We start from the raw sequence: 18,164 nt of genomic DNA on the forward strand, positions 1-18,164 counted from the left end.
CAATGATCCAAAACATAAAGCAAAATCTACAATGGAATGGTTCAAAAATAAACATATAAGTTTATAAAAATAAACATAAGTCCAGACCTGAATCCAATCGAGAATCTGTGGAAAGAACTGAAAACTGCTGTTCACAAATGCTCTCCATCCAACCTCACTGAGCTCGAGCTGTTTTGCAAGGAGGAATGGGAAAAAATGTCAGTCTCTCGATGTGCAAAACTGATAGAGACATACCCCAAGCGACTTACAGCTGTAATCGCAGCAAAAGGTGGCACTACAAAGTATTAACTTAAGGGGGCTGAATAATTTTGCACGCCCAATTTTTCAGTTTTTGATTTGTTAAAAAAGTTTGAAATATCCAATAAATGTTGTTCCACTTCATGATTGTGTCCCACTTGTTGTTGATTCTTCACAAAAAAATACAGTTTTATATCTTTATGTTTGAAGCCTGAAATGTGGCAAAAGGTCGCAAAGTTCAAGGGGGCCGAATACTTTCGCAAGGCACTGTATGTAAACATTATTAAAGTGGCATTATTTAGAGTGGCATTGTATAAAGCGACTAGTGATCCATTTATTAAAGTGGCCAGGGATAGAGTCTCAGTTTCGGCAGCAGCCTCTCTGAGTTAGTGATTGCTGTTTAGCAGTCTGATGGCCTTGAGATAGAAGCTGTTTTTCAGTCTCTCGGTCCCAGCTTTGCTGCACCTGTACTGACCTCGTCTTCTGGAAGGTAGCAGTGTGAAAAGGCAGTGGCTCAGGTGGTTGATGTCCTTGATGATCTTTTTGGCCTTCCTGTGACCTCAGGTGCTGTAGGTGCCATGTAGGGCAGGTAGTGTGCCCCCGGTGATGCGTTTTGCAGACCACACCACCCTCTGGAGAGCCTTGCAGGTGAGGGTGGTACAGTTGCCGTACCAGGCTGTGATACAGCCCGACTGGATGCTCTTGGTTGTGCATCTGTAAAGGTTTGTAAGCGTTTTGGGTGACAAGCGACATTTCTTCAGCCTCCTGAGGTTGAAGAGGTGCTGTTGCTCCTTCTTCACCACACTGTCTGTGTTTGTCTGTGATGTGTACGCTGATGAACTTAACACTTTCCACCTTCTCCACTGCTGTCCCTTTGATGTGGATAGGGGGATGCTCCCTCTGCTGTTTCCTGAAGTCCATGATCATCTGCTTTATTTTGTTGACATTGAGTGAGAGGTTGTTTTCCTGACACCACACTCCGAGTGCCCTCACCTCCTCCCTGTAGGCCGTCTCATCGTTGTTGGTAATCAAGCCCACTACTGTTGTGTCATCTGCAAACTTGATGATTGAGTTGGAGGTGTGCATGGCCACGCAGTCGTTGGTGAACAGGGAGTACGGGGGGGGGGGGGGGGGGGCTGAGGACGCACCCTTGTGGGGCCCCAGTGTTGAGGGTCAGCAAAGTGGAGATGTTGTTTCCTACTGTCACCATCTGGGGGCGGCCCGTCAGAAAGTCCAGGTCCCAATTGCACAGGGCTGGGTTGAGATCCAGGGCCTCCAGCTTGATGATGAGCTTGGAGGGTACTATGTTGAATGCCGAGCAGTAGTCAATGAACAGCATTCTTACATAGGTATTCCTTTTGTCCTGATGGGCTAGAGCAGTTTGCAGTGTGATGGCGATAGCGATAGCGTCTTCTGTGGACCTGTTGGGGCGGTATGCAAACTGAAGTGGGTTTAGGGTGGCTGTTAAGGTGGAGGTGATATGATCATTGACTAGTCTCTCAAAGCACTTCATGATGACAACAGTGAGTGCTATGGGGTGGTAGTCATTTAGTTCAGTTATCTTTGCCTTCTTGGGTACAGGAACAATGGTAGCCATCTTGAAGCATGTGGGGACAACAGACTGGGATAGGGAGCGACTGAATATGTCCGTAAACACACCAGCCAGCTGGTCTTCGCATGCCCTGAGGACGCGGCTAGCAGCCCTACGAGGGTTAACACGTTTAAATGTTTTACTCACGTCAGCCACAGAGAAGGAGAGGGGGGGAGGGGGGGTGCAGTCCTTGTTAGTGGGTCGCGACGGTGGCACTGTATATCCTCAAAGCGGGCAAAGAAGGTGTTTAGTTTGTCTAGAAGCGTGACGTCGGTGTCCATGACATGGCTGGCTTTCTATTTGTAGTCTGTGATTTCCTGTAGACCCTGCCACATATGTCTTGTGTCTGAGCCGTTGAATTGCAATTCCACCTTGTCCCTGTGCTGGCACTTCGCTTGTTTGATTGCCACGCAGAGGGAATAACTACACTGTTTATATTCACTCATATTCTCAGACCTCTTTCCATGGTTAAATGCGGTGGATCACGCTTTCAGTTTTGCGCGAATGCCGCCATCCATCCACGGTTTCTGGTTAGGGTAGGTTTTAATAGTCACACTAGGTAACATCTCCAATGCACTTCTTTATAAACGCACTCACAGAATCAGCGTGTAGGTCGATGTTGTTCTCTGAGGCTGACCGGAACATATTCCAGTCTGCGTGATCAAAACAATCTTGAAGCGTAGACCAGCGTTGAATGGTTCTCGTCACTGGTACGTCCTGTTTGAGTTTCTGCCTATAAAACGGTAGGAGCAAGATGGCGCCGTGGTCGGATTTGCCGAAAGGAGTGAGGTGGAGGGATTTGTATCCATTTGGAAGTTAGAGTAGCAGTGGGCGAGGGCATTGCCCATGCGCGTTGCACAATCAATATACTGGTAGAATTTAGGTAGCTTTGTTCTCAAATTTGCTTTGTTAAAATCCCGAGCTACAATAAATGCAGCCTAAGGATATATGGTTTCCAGTTTGCATATACAGTGCCTTGCGAAAGTATTCGGCCCCCTTGAACTTTGCGACCTTTTGCCACATTTCAGGCTTCAAACATAAAGATATAAAAGTGTATTTTTTTGTGAAGAATCAACAACAAGTGGGACACAATCATGAAGTGGAACGACATTTATTGGATATTTCAAACTTTTTTAACAAATCAAAAACTGAAAAATTGGGCGTGCAAAATTATTCAGCCCCCTTAAGTTAATACTTTGTAGCGCCACCTTTTGCTGCGATTACAGCTGTAAGTCGCTTGGGGTATGTCTCTATCAGTTTTGCACATCGAGAGACTGATTTTTTTTCCCATTCCTCCTTGCAAAACAGCTCGAGCTCAGTGAGGTTGGATGGAGAGCATTTGTGAACAGCAGTTTTCAGTTCTTTCCACAGATTCTCGATTGGATTCAGGTCTGGACTTATGTTTATTTTTATAAACTTATATGTTTATTTTTGAACCATTCCATTGTAGATTTTGCTTTATGTTTTGGATCATTGTCCTGTTTGGAAGACAAATCTCCGTCCCAGTCTCAGGTCTTTTGCAGACTCCATCAGGTTTTCTTCCAGAATGGTCCTGTATTTGGCTCCATCCATCTTCCCATCAATTTTAACCATCTTCCCTGTCCCTGCTGAAGAAAAGCAGGCCCAAACCATGATGCTGCCACCACCATGTTTGACAGTGGGGATGGTGTGTTCAGCTGTGTTGCTTTTACGCCAAACATAACGTTTTGCATTGTTGCCAAAAAGTTCAATTTTGGTTTCATCTGACCAGAGCACCTTCTTCCACATGTTTGGTGTGTCTCCCAGGTGGCTTGTGGCAAACTTTATACAACACTTTTTATGGATATCTTTAAGAAATGGCTTTCTTTTTGCCACTCTTCCATAAAGGCCAGATTTGTGCAATTTACGACTGATTGTTGTCCTATGGACAGAGTCTCCCACCTCAGCAGTAGATCTCTGCAGTTCATCCAGAGTGATCATGGGCCTCTTGGCTGCATCTCTGATCAGTCTTCTCCTTGTATGAGCTGAAAGTTTAGAGGGACGGCCAGGTCTTGGTAGATTTGCAGTGGTCTGATACTCCTTCCATTTCAATATTATCGTTTGCACAGTGCTCCTTGGGATGTTTAAAGCTTGGGAAATCTTTTTGTATCCAAATCCGGCTTTAAACTTCTTCACAACAGTATCTCGGACCTGCCTGGTGTGTTCCTTGTTCTTCATGATGCTCTCTGCGCTTTTAACGGACCTCTGAGACTATCACAGTGGAGGTGCATTTATACGGAGACTTGATTACACACAGGTGGATTGTATTTATCATCATTAGTCATTTAGGTCAACATTGGATCATTCAGAGATCCTCACTGAACTTCTGGAGAGAGTTTGCTGCACTGAAAGTAAAGGGGCTGAATAATTTTGCACGCCCAATTTTTCAGTTTTTGATTTGTTAAAAAAGTTTGAAATATCCAATAAATGTCGTTCCACTTCATGATTGTGTCCCACTTGTTGTTGATTCTTCACAAAAAAATACAGTTTTATATCTTTATGTTTGAAGCCTGAAATGTGGCAAAAGGTCGCAAAGTTCAAAGGGGCCGAATACTTTCGCAAGGCACTGTAGTTCAATGAAGTTCCTTGATGGCCATCTTGGTGTCCATCAAGGAATGTACACAGCTGTGACTATAACTGATGAGAATTCTCTTGGTAGGTAAAATAGCCAGCATTTTATTGTAAGGAATTCCAGGTCAGTGAGCAGAAGGACTTGAGTTCCTGTATGTTGTTATGATTACACCATGAGTCGTTAATCATGAAGCATACACCACCGCCCTTCCTCTTCCCAGAGAGGTGTTTATCTCTGTCGGCGCGATGCATGGAGAGCCCGGTGGCTGAACTGACAACATATCCCGAGAGAACCATGTTTCTGTGAAACAGAGAATGTTACAATCTCTGATGTCTCTCTGGAAGGCAACCCTTGCTCAAATTTAGTCTACCTTGTTGACAAGAGACTGGACATTGGCTAGTAGTATACTCGGGAGTGGTGGGAGATGTATATGTCTACGGAGCCCGACCAGGTGGCCGCTTCGTCTACCCCTTCTGCGGCGCCGTTGTTTTGGGTTGACTACTGGAATTAGATCCATTGTCCTGGGTGGTGGTCCGAACAGGGGATGCGCTTCGGGAAAGTTGTATTACTGGTCGTAATGTTGGTAAGTTGACGTTTCTCTTATATTCAATAGTTCTTCCCAGCTGTATGTAATAAGACTTAAGATTTCCTGGGGTAACAATGTAAGAAATAATACATAAAAAACAATACTGCATAGTTTCCTAAGAACTCAAAGCCAAGAAAAACTGTCCCAACTCACCGTTTCAGAAACACTGTTTAAACCAAAGTCTTACCTGTATGATCTGAGCAGCCTGTTCAGGCGTGCCGTGGCGTAGGTCCTGTTCATTGACCGCCAGCACGCGGTCGTTACTACACAGCCTCCCGTCCTTGGCCGCCAGGCCGCCGTCTAGCAGGTCTAACACAAACACCCCCACCTCGTCCGTCCTGCGCACCAGCTTGATGCCCAGCTGCTCTGACGAGTCCCGCTTGTGCAGGGTGATCCTCAGGCTGGCAGGGCTGGATGGGGTGCTCTCTGGGGTGGAGCAGGGGGCGTGAGGCACAGAACGGGTGGTGAAAGGGGGCGGGCGAGAGGCACAGCGGCGCTCTCTCAGGACAGTGAGCTGTAGCATGGCACAGGGGCGTGCAAACGTGGAGCGGGCAAAGTTATGGGGCACATTGCTGATGTCTACACTGTTGACCTAGGAAGGGGGAGAGAGAGCACTGAAAGGGATATTTGGGATTTTAACAATGAGGCCCTTTATCTACTTCCCCAGGTCAGATGAACTCATGGTACCATTTTTATGTCTCTGTGTCCAGTAGAAGGAAGTTAGAGGTAATTTTGCGAGCCAATGCTAACTAGCATTAGCGCAATGACTGGAAGTCTATGGTATCTACTACCATCCTAGTAGGTACCATAGACTACCAGTCACTGCATTAGATATATTAGAGAAAGGAGGAGATAGGAATCCCAATGGGCAATGAATGGAGGAACGTATAACGTCTCACCTAGCAGACCGTTGACCAATTGCATTCACGATGTCTTGCTACGCCACGTGGTTCCTAAGCTAATCGTCACGCAATCCCTTCTCAAAGTCAGGATCGAGAAACCTGCCTATTTTCCTCGAAAGTATGTAAAGTCACGATGGCAAAGCTATACGATATTACAGAGAACAAGTGAACTATCTCACATCTCAGAAAATATATGTAATGGTGTACTAAATTCATGCTAAATTTGAGTTTTAGAGCTAGTGCTTAATTGACCCCCATTCACTCAAGCTCTCCCTGTCCCAGAATCTCCCAGAATGCACTGGTCCATGGACGACGCATAGGCAACGTACATAATGGCCGTTAATACAATTCCAATGGCGTTTCCCATCTCCTCAAATGTATCTCTGATTGCATCTACTAGCATGCTAGCAGTTACCATAGACTTCCAGTCATTGTGCTAACACCAGTTAGCAATTGTGCTAACGCTAGTTAGCAACTTCCTTCAAACTGCACGCAGAAACTTAAAAATGGTATCCATGAGTTAATCTGACTCTAGGAAAGTAGATAAAGGGCTTCAATGCCAAAATCCTGAAGTGTCCCTTTAAGAGAGGAGGATAATAGAGAATGAGGAAAGGGGGGTAAAGTGGTTAGGAAGAGGAAGAGTGGAAATAGAAGAAAGATTACAGCCATGCAGGACCCTCACCTGTAGTATCTGGTCTCCGGCCAGAAGCCTGCCATCTCGAGCAATGACCCCGTCACGGTAAACTTCCTGGATCACCACGTTGATAAGAGGCGTCTCGTTGCCCCCAACGATGCTGATGCCAAGTTCTACATAGGGGTTGGAGCGGTGGACCTCGATGGTGGTGATCTCACCCTCTGGAATGGACGGCAGCTTCACACAACCTTCACACAACATGGACATGGAAGCACATCAATCTCTTATAATTATGAATGTTTAGATTCATTTAGAGAGGAAGGTTAAGGAAAGCAAGTCAGATGGAGGAAGTGATGTCATACCTTCTTCTGCGGAGAGGGGCGGGGACTCGGGGCAGTCCCATCCTGAGGAGGCGGAGCTGGCGGTACGGAGGAGGTGGATGCAGGGGTTACTGAGGGGTCGCTTTACCCTGGGCACCACACACTCCAACCCTACCACACCTACACAGAGCGAGAGAGGTTAGTAATACACACACACACGCACACACGCACACATGTACACAGTTATTGCTCTTACTCACTGTCCTCCTCAGTGCTTTCCTCAAAGGCAGGGTTGTCCAGTCCAGGCTCATCAATCCACATGGGAACACTGCTGCTGGCGGTGCCACCAGGGGGCGAGGGTGAGCTCTCCTCCCGCAGGTCTGTCTCTGTCTGGAGGGAGCGGGGGGACCTGGGTGGGCTGGTCACCATGGCTCCCTCCTCCCCGTGATCACATGGTGGGCCCTGTAAATTGGTCTGCTGAGACCGAGTCCCCGGACACCTGGGCACAGAGAGAGAGGGATTTCAGAGGTTACACAACTGGCCAATGTTCCCTCTAAGCTGTGCACGTGAGAAGCACGAGATTGAACTTCACTCAACATTCTAGAGTATTCCCCATTAGTAAACACTATCAATTTTTCCCTTTAATGTGGGAATTGTGATCGAATCAACGCAATATTAGCCACTTTCAATGCAACATACCGAAAACAAAACAAACTATGCAATACTTAGTATGCAAAACAAACTATGCAAGAGATTTTGTTGTAGGCAGAACGCATAGGAGTAGGATACTATTGCATTGACAGGCTCAATTCAGACCGGTGTGCCATAACCAATCAGAGCTGCAGTAGGCCTAAATGCAAATAAAGCATTTCCATATATGGATCTGTGCCATTCACTTTGAACTGGACTGTTTTTACAACATGAGCGGGTCTTGAGTAGATGCGGTTGTTTTGAGATCAAAGCAAGAACTACATGTAGTGAGCATGTGCACATTTGTACATATATGTTCATATCCTTTGCCAGTTAGTGAGTTATTAGCCCAGGTATAACTACTTTGTTGACAGCAACAGGGGAGTGATCGCTTCCTACAACAGCACAAAACGTGTGCATCTTTGAAAAGCGAGTCAGGTACATAGCTTTTTTTTTGTCTTAAAGGAGTAGTGTTGTATTTTGAGACAGGCTTGAATAAGCTAAGTAGCCAATAGGCAGAGGGTAGCATCATTTGTCCGATTCTCTGTATTAATGGTATGGGAATAATGCTGCATTGTTTTGTAAAGTGGTTTCTTGCATCAAACAACACAACAACATTCCCAGTCACCTCCTTGTCTGAAGGACAAGTGGATAAACAGGTTAATGTCAAGTTCTGCATGTTTTTTTCCCCAAAGTCTCATGGAATGTAGGCCTACATTGAACACCACACATTGGCGGCTACTGTAGGCTGAATGATCAGTTTTACCTAATTTTTACCAGCATGTTACATGTGCAACCAGAGGAAAAACTCTAGACCACCTTTGCTCCACACACAGAGATGCATACAAAGCTATCCATTTGTCAAATCTGACCATAATTATATCCTCCTGATTCCTGCTTACAATCAAAAACTAAAGCAGGAAGGACCAGTGACTAAATCAATACGGAAGTGGTCAGATGACTCGGATGCTACGCTACAGGACTGTTTTGCTAGCACAGACTGGAATTTGTTCTGGTATTCATCCAATGGCATTGAGGAGTATACCACCTCGGTCATCGGCTTCATCAATAAGTGCATGATGACGTCATCCCCACACCAACCAGAAGCCATGGATTACAGGCAATATCCGCATCGAGCTAAAGGCTTTCAAGGAGCGGGAGACTAATCCGGACCCCTATAAGAAATCCCGCTACACCCTCAGACAAACCATCAAACAAGCAAAGCGTCAATACAAGATTAAGATTTAATCCTACTACACCGGCTCTGATGCTCGTTGGATGTGGCAGGACTTGAAAACTATTACGGACTACAAAGGCAAACCCAGACGTGAGCTGCCCAGTGACGCGAGCCCACCAGACGAGCTAAATGCCTTTTATGCTCGCTTCGAGGCAAGCAACACTGAAGCACGCATGAGAACACCAGCTGTTCTGGATGACTGTGTGATAACGCTCTCGGTAGACGATGTGAGCAAGACCTTTAAACAGGTCAACATTCACAAAGCCAAGGGGCCAGATAGATTACCAGGACGTGTACTCAAAGCATGCACGGACCAACTGGCAAGTGTCTTCACTGACATTTTCAACCTCTCCTTGACTGAATCTGTAATACCTACATGTTTCAAGCAGACCACCATAGTCCCTGTGCCCAAGGAAGCGAAGGTAACCTGCCTAAATGATTACCACCCCGTAGCACTCACGTCGGTAGCCATGAAGTGCTTTGAAAGGCTGGTCATGGCTCACATCAACAGCATCCTCGCGGATACCCTAGACTCACTCCAATTGGCATACCGCCCCAACAGATCCACAGCTGATGCAATCTCAAACGCACTCCACACTGCCCTTTCCCACCTGGACAAAAGGAACACCTATGTGATAATGCTGTTCATTGACTACAGCTCAGCGTTCAACACCATACTGCCCACAAAGCTCATCCCTAAGCTAAGGACCCTGGGACTAAACACCTCCCTCTGGAACTGGATCCTGGACTTCCTGACGGACCGCCCCCAGGTGGTAAGGGTAGGCAACAACACATCTGCCACGCTGATCCTCAACACTGAGGCCCCTCAGGCGTGTATACTTAGTCCCCTCCTGTACTCTCTGTTCACCCACAACTGTGTGGCCAAACACGACTCCAGCACCATCATTAAGTTTGCTGATGACACAACAGTGGTAGGCCTGATCACCGACAACGATGAGACAGCCTATAGGGAGGAGGTCAGAGAACTGGTAGTGTGGTGCCAGGACAACAATCTATCCCTCAGTGTGAGCAAGACAAAGGAGCTACAGGAAAAGGCGGGCCAAACGGGCCCCCATTAATATCAACAGGGCTGTAGTGGAGTGGGTCGAGAGTTTCAAGTTCCTTGTTGTCCACATCCCCAACGAACTATCATTTAATAATTATTTTACAATGACTGCCTAGGAACAGTGGGTTAACTGCCTTGTTCAGGGGCAGAAGGACAGCTTGGGGATTCGATCTAGCAACTTTTCGGTTACTAGCCCAACGCTCTAACCACCAGGCTACCTGCCGCCCCAAAAAAACACACCAAGACAGTCGTGAAGAGGGCACGACAATCCTTTTCCCCCTCAGGAGACTGAAAAGATTTGGCATGGGTCCCCAGATCCTCAAAAAGTTATACAGCTGGGCCTCAGTGGTTAAGGGTGCTGTACTGCAGCGCCAGCTGTGCCACCAGAGACTCTGGGTTCGCGCCCAGGCTCTGTCGTAACCGGCCGCGACCGGGAGGTCCGTGGGGCGACGCACAATTGGCCTAGCTTCGTCCAGGTTAGGGAGGGATATCCTTGTCTCATCGCACACCAGCGACTCCTGTGGCGGGCCAGGCGCAGTGTGCGCTAGCCAAGGCTGCCAGGTGCACGGTGCTCCGAAACATTGGTGCGGCTGGCTTCCGGGTTGGAATGCGCGCTGTGTTAAGAAGCAGTGCGGCTTGGTTGGGTTGTGTATCGGAGGACGCATGACTTTCAACCTTCGTCTCTCCCGAGCCCGTACGGGAGTTGTAGCGATGAGAAAAGATAGTAGCTACTAAACAATTGGATACCACGAAATTGGGGAGAAAACGGGGTAAATTATTTTTTACAAATTTTAAAAAGTTATACAGCTGCACCATTGAGAGCATCCTGACCGGTTGCATCACCGCCTGGTCTGGCAACTTCTCGGCATCTGACCGTAAGACGCTACAGAGGGTAGTGCGTACGGCCCAGTACATTACTGGGGCCAAGCTTCCTGCAATCCAGGACCTACAGTGCCTTGCGAAAGTATTCGGCCCCCTTGAACTTTGCGACCTTTTGCCACATTTCAGGCTTCAAACATAAAGATATAAAACTGTATTTTTTGTGAAGAATCAACAACAAGTGGGACACAATCATGAAGTGGAACGACATTTATTGGATATTTCAAACTTTTTTAACAAATCAAAAACTGAAAAATTGGGCGTGCAAAATTATTCAGCCCCTTTACTTTCAGTGCAGCAAAATCTCTCCAGAAGTTCAGTGAGGATCTCTGAATGATCCAATGTTGACCTAAATGACTAATGATGATAAATACAATCCACCTCTGTGGAATCAAGTCTCCGTATAAATGCACCTGCACTGTGATAGTCTCAGAGGTCCGTTAAAAGCGCAGAGAGCATCATGAAGAACAAGGAACACACCAGGCAGGTCCGAGATACTGTTGTGAAGAAGTTTAAAGCCGGATTTGGATACAAAAAGATTTCCCAAGCTTTAAACATCCCAAGGAGCACTGTGCAAGCGATAATATTGAAATGGAAGGAGTATCAGACCACTGCAAATCTACCAAGACCTGGCCGTCCCTCTAAACTTTCAGCTCATACAAGGAGAAGACTGATCAGAGATGCAGCCAAGAGGCCCATGATCACTCTGGATGAACTGCAGAGATCTACAGCTGAGGTGGGAGACTCTGTCCATAGGACAACAATCAGTCGTATATTGCACAAATCTGGCCTTTATGGAAGAGTGGCAAGAAAGCCATTTCTTAAAGATATCCATAAAAAGTGTTGTTTAAAGTTTGCCACAAGCCACCTGGGAGACACACCAAACATGTGGAAGAAGGTGCTCTGGTCAGATGAAACCAAAATTGAACTTTTTGGCAACAATGCAAAACGTTATGTTTGGGGTAAAAGCAACACAGCTGAACACACCATCCCCACTGTCAAACATGGTGGTGGCAGCATCATGGTTTGGGCCTGCTTTTCTTCAGCAGGGACAGGGAAGATGGATAAAATTGATGGGAAGATGGATGGAGCCAAATACAGGACCATTCTGGAAGAAAACCTGATGGAGTCTGCAAAAGACCTGAGACTGGGACGGAGATTTGTCTTCCAACAAGACAATGATCCAAAACATAAAGCAAAATCTACAATGGAATGGTTCAAAAATAAACATATCCAGGTGTTAGAATGGCCAAGTCAAAGTCCAGACCTGAATCCAATCGAGAATCTGTGGAAAGAACTGAAAACTGCTGTTCACAAATGCTCTCCATCCAACCTCACTGAGCTCGAGCTGTTTTGCAAGGAGGAATGGGAAAAAATGTCAGTCTCTCGATGTGCAAAACTGATAGAGACATACCCCAAGCGACTTACAGCTGTAATCGCAGCAAAAGGTGGCGCTACAAAGTATTAACTTAAGGGGGCTGAATAATTTTGCACACCCAATTTTTCCGGTTTTGATTTGTTAAAAAAGTTTGAAATATCCAATAAATGTCGTTCCACTTCATGATTGTGTCCCACTTGTTATTGATTCTTCACAAAAAAATACACTTTTATATCTTTATGTTTGAAGCCTGAAATGTGGCAAAAGCTCGCAAAGTTCAAGGGGGCCGAATACTTTCGCAAGGCACTGTATATAATAGGCGATGTCAGAGGAAAGCCCATAAAATTGTCAGAGACTCCAGTCACCCAAGTCATAGACTCTGTTCCCTGCTACCGCAAGGTAAGCGGTACTGGAGCGCCAAGTCTAGGACCAAAAGTCTCCTTAACAGCTTCTACCCCCAAGCCATAAGACTGCTGAACAATTAATCACATGGCCTCCATTTGTTTTGTACACTGCTGCTACTTGCTGTTTATTATCTATGCATAGTCACTTCACCCCTACCTACATTTACAAATGAAATCTAACCTGTGCCCCCGGACATTGACTCAGTACCCCCTGTATATAGCCTCATTATTTTTATTTATTGTGTTACTTTTTGTTATTTTTTACTTTAGTTTATTTGGTAAATATTTTCTTAACTCTTCTTGAACTGCACTGTTGGTTAAGGGCTTGTAAGTAAGCATTTCACGGTAAGGTCTCCACTTGTTGTATTCAGCGCATGTGACAAATAAAGATAGATTTTATTTGATAGAACAGCTTTTTCCATGTTAAAATGTTATGGGATGCATTTTCTCCATTGTTTTTGATGGCAGGCCACTCTGGTAGACCTACATTATGATCAAATAGCCACAGTAGCCTACTTTACCACTGTTAAAACTAACTTAAAGCGGGTACACTAAACGTGGGCCTGAATTTTCAAAACATTCAAGTTTGAGCTCAGCAGACCTGAAATTTGCTCAGTGCTGAAAAAAATGAGAGGGAACATTACAACTGGCTGCACATATACTGAGCTGGCTTACATTTCACACACACATGCTGCATGCATGAAAATATACACAACCTGCCACCATTGAGTTCAGCTCATAAACAGGTAGAACAGAAAACTTCAGGAAACCTACTGAATTGAAATAGAGCTGTGTTTCTCAACCCCTGGTAGCAGAGGTCCCTGGGATGTTTCTGACCAGTCACTCAGAAGGATGCTCCAAGTGCCCTGGCATGTTTCTGTTCTAATCTAATGGTAGCGGCAGTGTCCAACCACTGACTTTAAGGCAGCTGTAGGACCACAAACAATGTTAAATGTCCAAGCTGACAGACACCCAATTCTGTCTCTCATGATCTCATCCCATAATTAGCTCCATTACTGTTTTAGGGCTGGGGCAGAGGGCACTAACCACATGGATCTGGGCCTTAATCTATAGATGCTATTAAGACCAGAGCAAAGAATGCCCAGTCCCAAAACCGACACCTCAGAGAGACCTCATTAGGGCCAACTTAGAATGAGACAGATCTCACCTGCCAGAACATGAATCCCCCCCCCCCCCTCCCCAAAACAATTTTGCTTATGCTTGTCCATCAGCTGAGGAGAAGGTGTAGTGAACATCTAGCCTTTGGCTTTGTACAAACACTTTGAAAGTCATCCTCCCTTACTCCCTTCATTCATTCATTGAGGTAATTACTGATTGACATTGTTGGCACTCATTGGTTTCACCAATCCAACCTTGGCAGATCAGTGATGATTTTGAGGGAGGAAGGAAGCAAGAAAGGATGCACTTAAAAATAAGTTGAATTTAGCTTTCGTGGACCGGGCCAAGGGCTGGACAGGGCAGAGAGGGGTGTCCCGTGCCCAGACAGCTGACTCAGAGAAAGCCTGTTAAGTGTTAACAACAGTTCATTAGCCATAGCTCGTTATGGTAAATATCCTCTGAAACATTTCCTTAAGGATACCTACAGAATGTGGAATTCAGCTAAATAAAAGTTATCCGTTTTTAGTTGGCATTCCTCTGGTCTAGTCCAGAATCAGTCCAGAACCTCACACAGTTCAGTGTAGCCTAGTAACCAGTATGTTCCAGCTTTAACCAAATCCTTTGGTGTTGTCGTGTCACAGCAGGAGTCAGGACAACAACAAATGAGTTGGCTGAAGACGAAAGGCTAGCACCCAGGCATTAAACTCTAGATAGGTAAGATACATCTCTACACAGTAATGCAACTTTTCTTCTAATTGCTGATTCAAACACGACAAGGTTCAGCATCAATTTATAACATGTTAGAGGCCAGATTCTACTTTGTTTCACCCGACATCTAAACAACTTTAGTACGTTACACAGCAGACCTCCCTCACCGCGGATATAGTAGCTACACACACATCAACACATCTCACAGCTACCACAAGCCTGCTGAGTTCCCCACCACCACACACACTGAGTTATGTGTGTGTGTGAGGCTTTGTGGGTTGATCACCCGATTAGAGAGGTGCTAGAACAGCCAGATGTATTACCCTACCACCGGACTCACCATAGGTCGGGGTTGCCCTTGGCAGTGTCACAGAAAAAGTGGTTGAACAGGTCTCTGGAGTTGAAGTTTCCCAGCATGGTGAAAGTCAGAGTACATGGAGCCTCGGCCAGACAACACAACACATGACCAAGTCACTGGCTGGTAATCCCCAGTCACATGACCAGGGACCTAATAATCCCTGTGTGGTCTCCCAGTGGGGAGCTGCTTGTAAGAAACAGGTCTAGGATCAGTTGATCATAGTCAGCCCTAACCTTAGAGGTCCAATGCAGCCGTTTTTCTCTCAAACTCAAAAAATGTATGGGTAACAATTAAGTACCTTACTATGATTGTTTTGAATTAAGATGGTCAACAATAAACCAAAATAGCTTCTTAGCAAAGAGCCATATCTCAATCAAGATTCTTGCTAGGACTGTCTGGGAGTGGTCTGAGTGGGGAGGGGGAAACTGAAAACTAGATGTTATTGGCAGAGAGGTTTGGAACTATCTTTTGTCGTGTCTTTGGCTATGCCGGATGAAGTGATATGACATGCTATTCTATAAAATCCTTTCTCTTAATATTACCTGATTGAGCTAATCATGTAAATGTAATTAACTAGAAAGTCAGGGCACCACGAAAGAGTGTTTATAGAGCTGTTATCTTCCAAATAAACTCTGAAAGACCTAGTAATATTTTACATCAATAGCAGTCAATATTAATCGTCACCTTATTTCAGTCTCATCTGAAAGTTGTAAACTCTTGGTTATCTTCACGAACCCTGGCTAACAAGTTGAATCAGCAATACAAAATTGGGTTTAATTATTTATTTACTAAATACCTAACTAATCACACAGAATTACATCTACACAGAATTACATCTACACAGAATTACATCTACACAGAATGAATCATACCTTGATTACAAATTATGTCATAAAGGAAAACGTCCCTAGCGGACGGAACAGATATGACAGCTGGTTACCCAAAAGGGGGTTGGGTTTGAGTGAAAGAGCGGGAAGACTGAAGAACAAAGGGAGAAGCTGTGCTATTGTAAATACAGTATCTTATGCATTCTAAATGACCGCCCATTTGGAAAAGGAAAATGTAATAAATATTTACTCTGAGCTGCGCTTCGGTCGGTTAGTCGTAGATGCTGGCCGTGTTGGCCAACAGAGATCTCCCTGTCCTCGGAAGAATGTCACTGGTGGTAACTACGTTGTAGTGTCGTCGTTGTGCGGTAGACGGGATAGGTCGTCCGTCCTTTCCTAGCCCACGTTTACAGCTGCTGTTGCTAACTCAACGGCTAGGATGTCTCACTTCTTTAGTGAATAAGAGTTCAAAGTTCATACCATTCACAACCAAAGTTCACGCTGAGGTCGGCTTAGTTCTGTAGTTGACATGTTAGTCCTTTTCAATGTATGGACCATCGTCCTATCGTCCTCGGAACAGAAGGTTACATTTTCGTCAAGGGCTTATATAGTGGAGGGAGAGAAGGGTGTGTTTCATAGTTTATAACCCATGTCTCTTCACAGGGGCGGGCCACTGATTGAGCAGAGCTCTAACTTTATGAAAACCCAAATCTCTCATTTGGAAGCTAAAATTACATTTATATTTAAACATTTTAATTGCACAACAATTCCATGTGAATCTGATAACTAGAATGTGTAGACTTTCCCAGATACAGTTTATGTCGTCCTGTCATCTGTCATAATGTCTCAGATGACAACTGAACTGACATCATATTCATTAAGTACCAACGCATATTTTCAGCTGGTTCTATTACCGAAATATGAATCCTTTCCCCCACTTGTTTGATGTTCCCAGACTATCTATGTTTAACAAAGGCTAATCAAGAGTCCTTCAGTAGAGTCAAGAGAGAGAGGGGAGAAAGGTATTTATGGGGGGGGGGGTCATAAACCTTACCCTCCACTCTACCTGTGTTTGAGGTGTGTAAGTGTGTGTGTGCATGACTCCACTCTACCTGTGTTTTGAGGTGTGTAAGTGTGTGTGTGCATGATTCCACTCTACCTGTGTTTGAGGTGTGTAAGTGTGTGTGTGCATGACTTCACTCTACCTGTGTTTCAGGTGTGTAAGTGTGTGTGTGCATGACTCCACTCTACCTGTGTTTCAGGTGTGTAAGTGTGTGTGTGCATGACTCCACTCTACCTGTGTTTCAGGTGTGTAAGTGTGTGTGTGCATGACTCCACTCTACCTGTGTTTGAGGTGAGCCTCCAGGTCACAGCGGGGCATGCTGAGGCTGCAGGCCGGGGCCAGGGGACAGGACACAGACAGCTTGTCAAGCAGCTTGTGTACCAGGATGCTGCTCCGCCTACACACCTGCAGATGTAGCCGCTCCCGGTCCAGCGGGCAGAAGTCCCGTTCCTGGAGGAAGCTGCGGAGGCAGCGGGCACAGAAGGTGTGTCCGCAGGGTGTGTCTAGGGGCTGGACCAGGGGCTGCAGGCAGATGTGACACACCAGGTCATCGTCCACCTCCAGGCGGTAGTTATAGAGGTGGTTCTCCCAGGCCCGATGGATCTGACCACACTCTGGACACAAGGCCTCCAGCACGGGCTCCACCGGCCCTGCCGGACCCACCTGGATGGATAGGGGAAAAGAGATGTTGGATGACCATGGAAGTTGAATAGAACAGTTTGATTTAATGAATCCCAGAGAAAGTAATTAATAGGTTGTTATGATGCAATTACCATGTAATGTGTGTGAAATACCAGGTAGATAGTGACAATACACACACACACAGATATGAAGGTAAAAACTGCAAAACAAAACATATGTTATGTGTCTATTAATGCTTGGTTCACTTCACCCACCTCCCAGCCGGGGCTGCCCATGTCAGGACCGGGGCTCCAATCGCAGTATTTGGCACAGTCGTCACTGGGGTTACAGGTCGGGAGGTTACGGGCGGGTGGGGAGGGGGGCGTCCTATCCCATAAGCCTCAGAGGGTGAGCTGGTGACCGAGAGGACAGCCACCCCCCAGTGGCCAATCAGACATCACCCTGTAGGTCAGAGGTCAAAGAGCAGGGGTTAAACAGATGGGAAATTAAACAAAGTGTTTGTGTGTGTCTCTCTGAGTGTGTGTGCATGTGAGTGTACTCATGCACATTATAGTATTGTATCACATGGTGAATATTTGCTTTGTATGAGTGTATGTGTGACAGTGTGTGTGTGTGTGTGTGTGTGTGTGTGTGTGTGTGTGTGTGTGTGTGTGTGTGTGTGTGGTGTGTGTGTGTGTGTGTGTGTGTGTGTGTGTGTGTGTGTGTGTGTGTGTGCAGATGATGTAGCGCCGATCCTGTTCACTAATCGGTCAGTGTAATCTCACTTTCGCTTTCGCCTGCTGCAATCGTCCAATCCCACAGAAAGGGAATTATCTGGGATTGAATCAGAGAGGACATGGGTATGGCTAAGAGGAAGGAGAGAGAGAGGGATAGAGGGAGAGTGAATGAGAGAGAGGGCAGGAGAGAGAGATAACAAGAGAGCGAGAATGAAAG

At 45.8% G+C, this 18,164-nt stretch overlaps 1 protein-coding gene across 2 annotated transcripts in view; it reads right to left on the bottom strand.

Annotated features, from left to right (window-relative positions):
• LOC110489663 (ligand of Numb protein X 2) overlaps positions 1-18,164 on the bottom strand; it is a 28,354-nt gene that overhangs the window by 5,221 nt on the left and 4,969 nt on the right. The window contains exons 2-7 of one of the 2 annotated variants that reach the window (XM_036943836.2): positions 17,486-17,672; positions 16,870-17,252; positions 7,121-7,359; positions 6,903-7,040; positions 6,589-6,788; positions 5,192-5,596 (exon numbers count right to left, since the gene is read on the bottom strand). In XM_036943836.2, coding sequence (XP_036799731.1) covers positions 5,192-5,596; positions 6,589-6,788; positions 6,903-7,040; positions 7,121-7,359; positions 16,870-17,252; positions 17,486-17,506 — 1,386 coding nt within the window. In that variant the 5' untranslated portion in view covers positions 17,507-17,672. Of the gene's footprint in view, positions 1-5,191; positions 5,597-6,588; positions 6,789-6,902; positions 7,041-7,120; positions 7,360-14,681; positions 14,796-16,869; positions 17,253-17,485; positions 17,673-18,164 lie in introns of those variants that run through there. The other variant, XM_090199376.1, reaches the window with a different exon arrangement.

Source organism: Oncorhynchus mykiss, chromosome 15, assembly GCF_057628025.1.
Source record: "Oncorhynchus mykiss isolate SJ-2025 chromosome 15, ASM5762802v1, whole genome shotgun sequence".
NCBI lineage: Eukaryota > Metazoa > Chordata > Actinopteri > Salmoniformes > Salmonidae > Oncorhynchus > Oncorhynchus mykiss.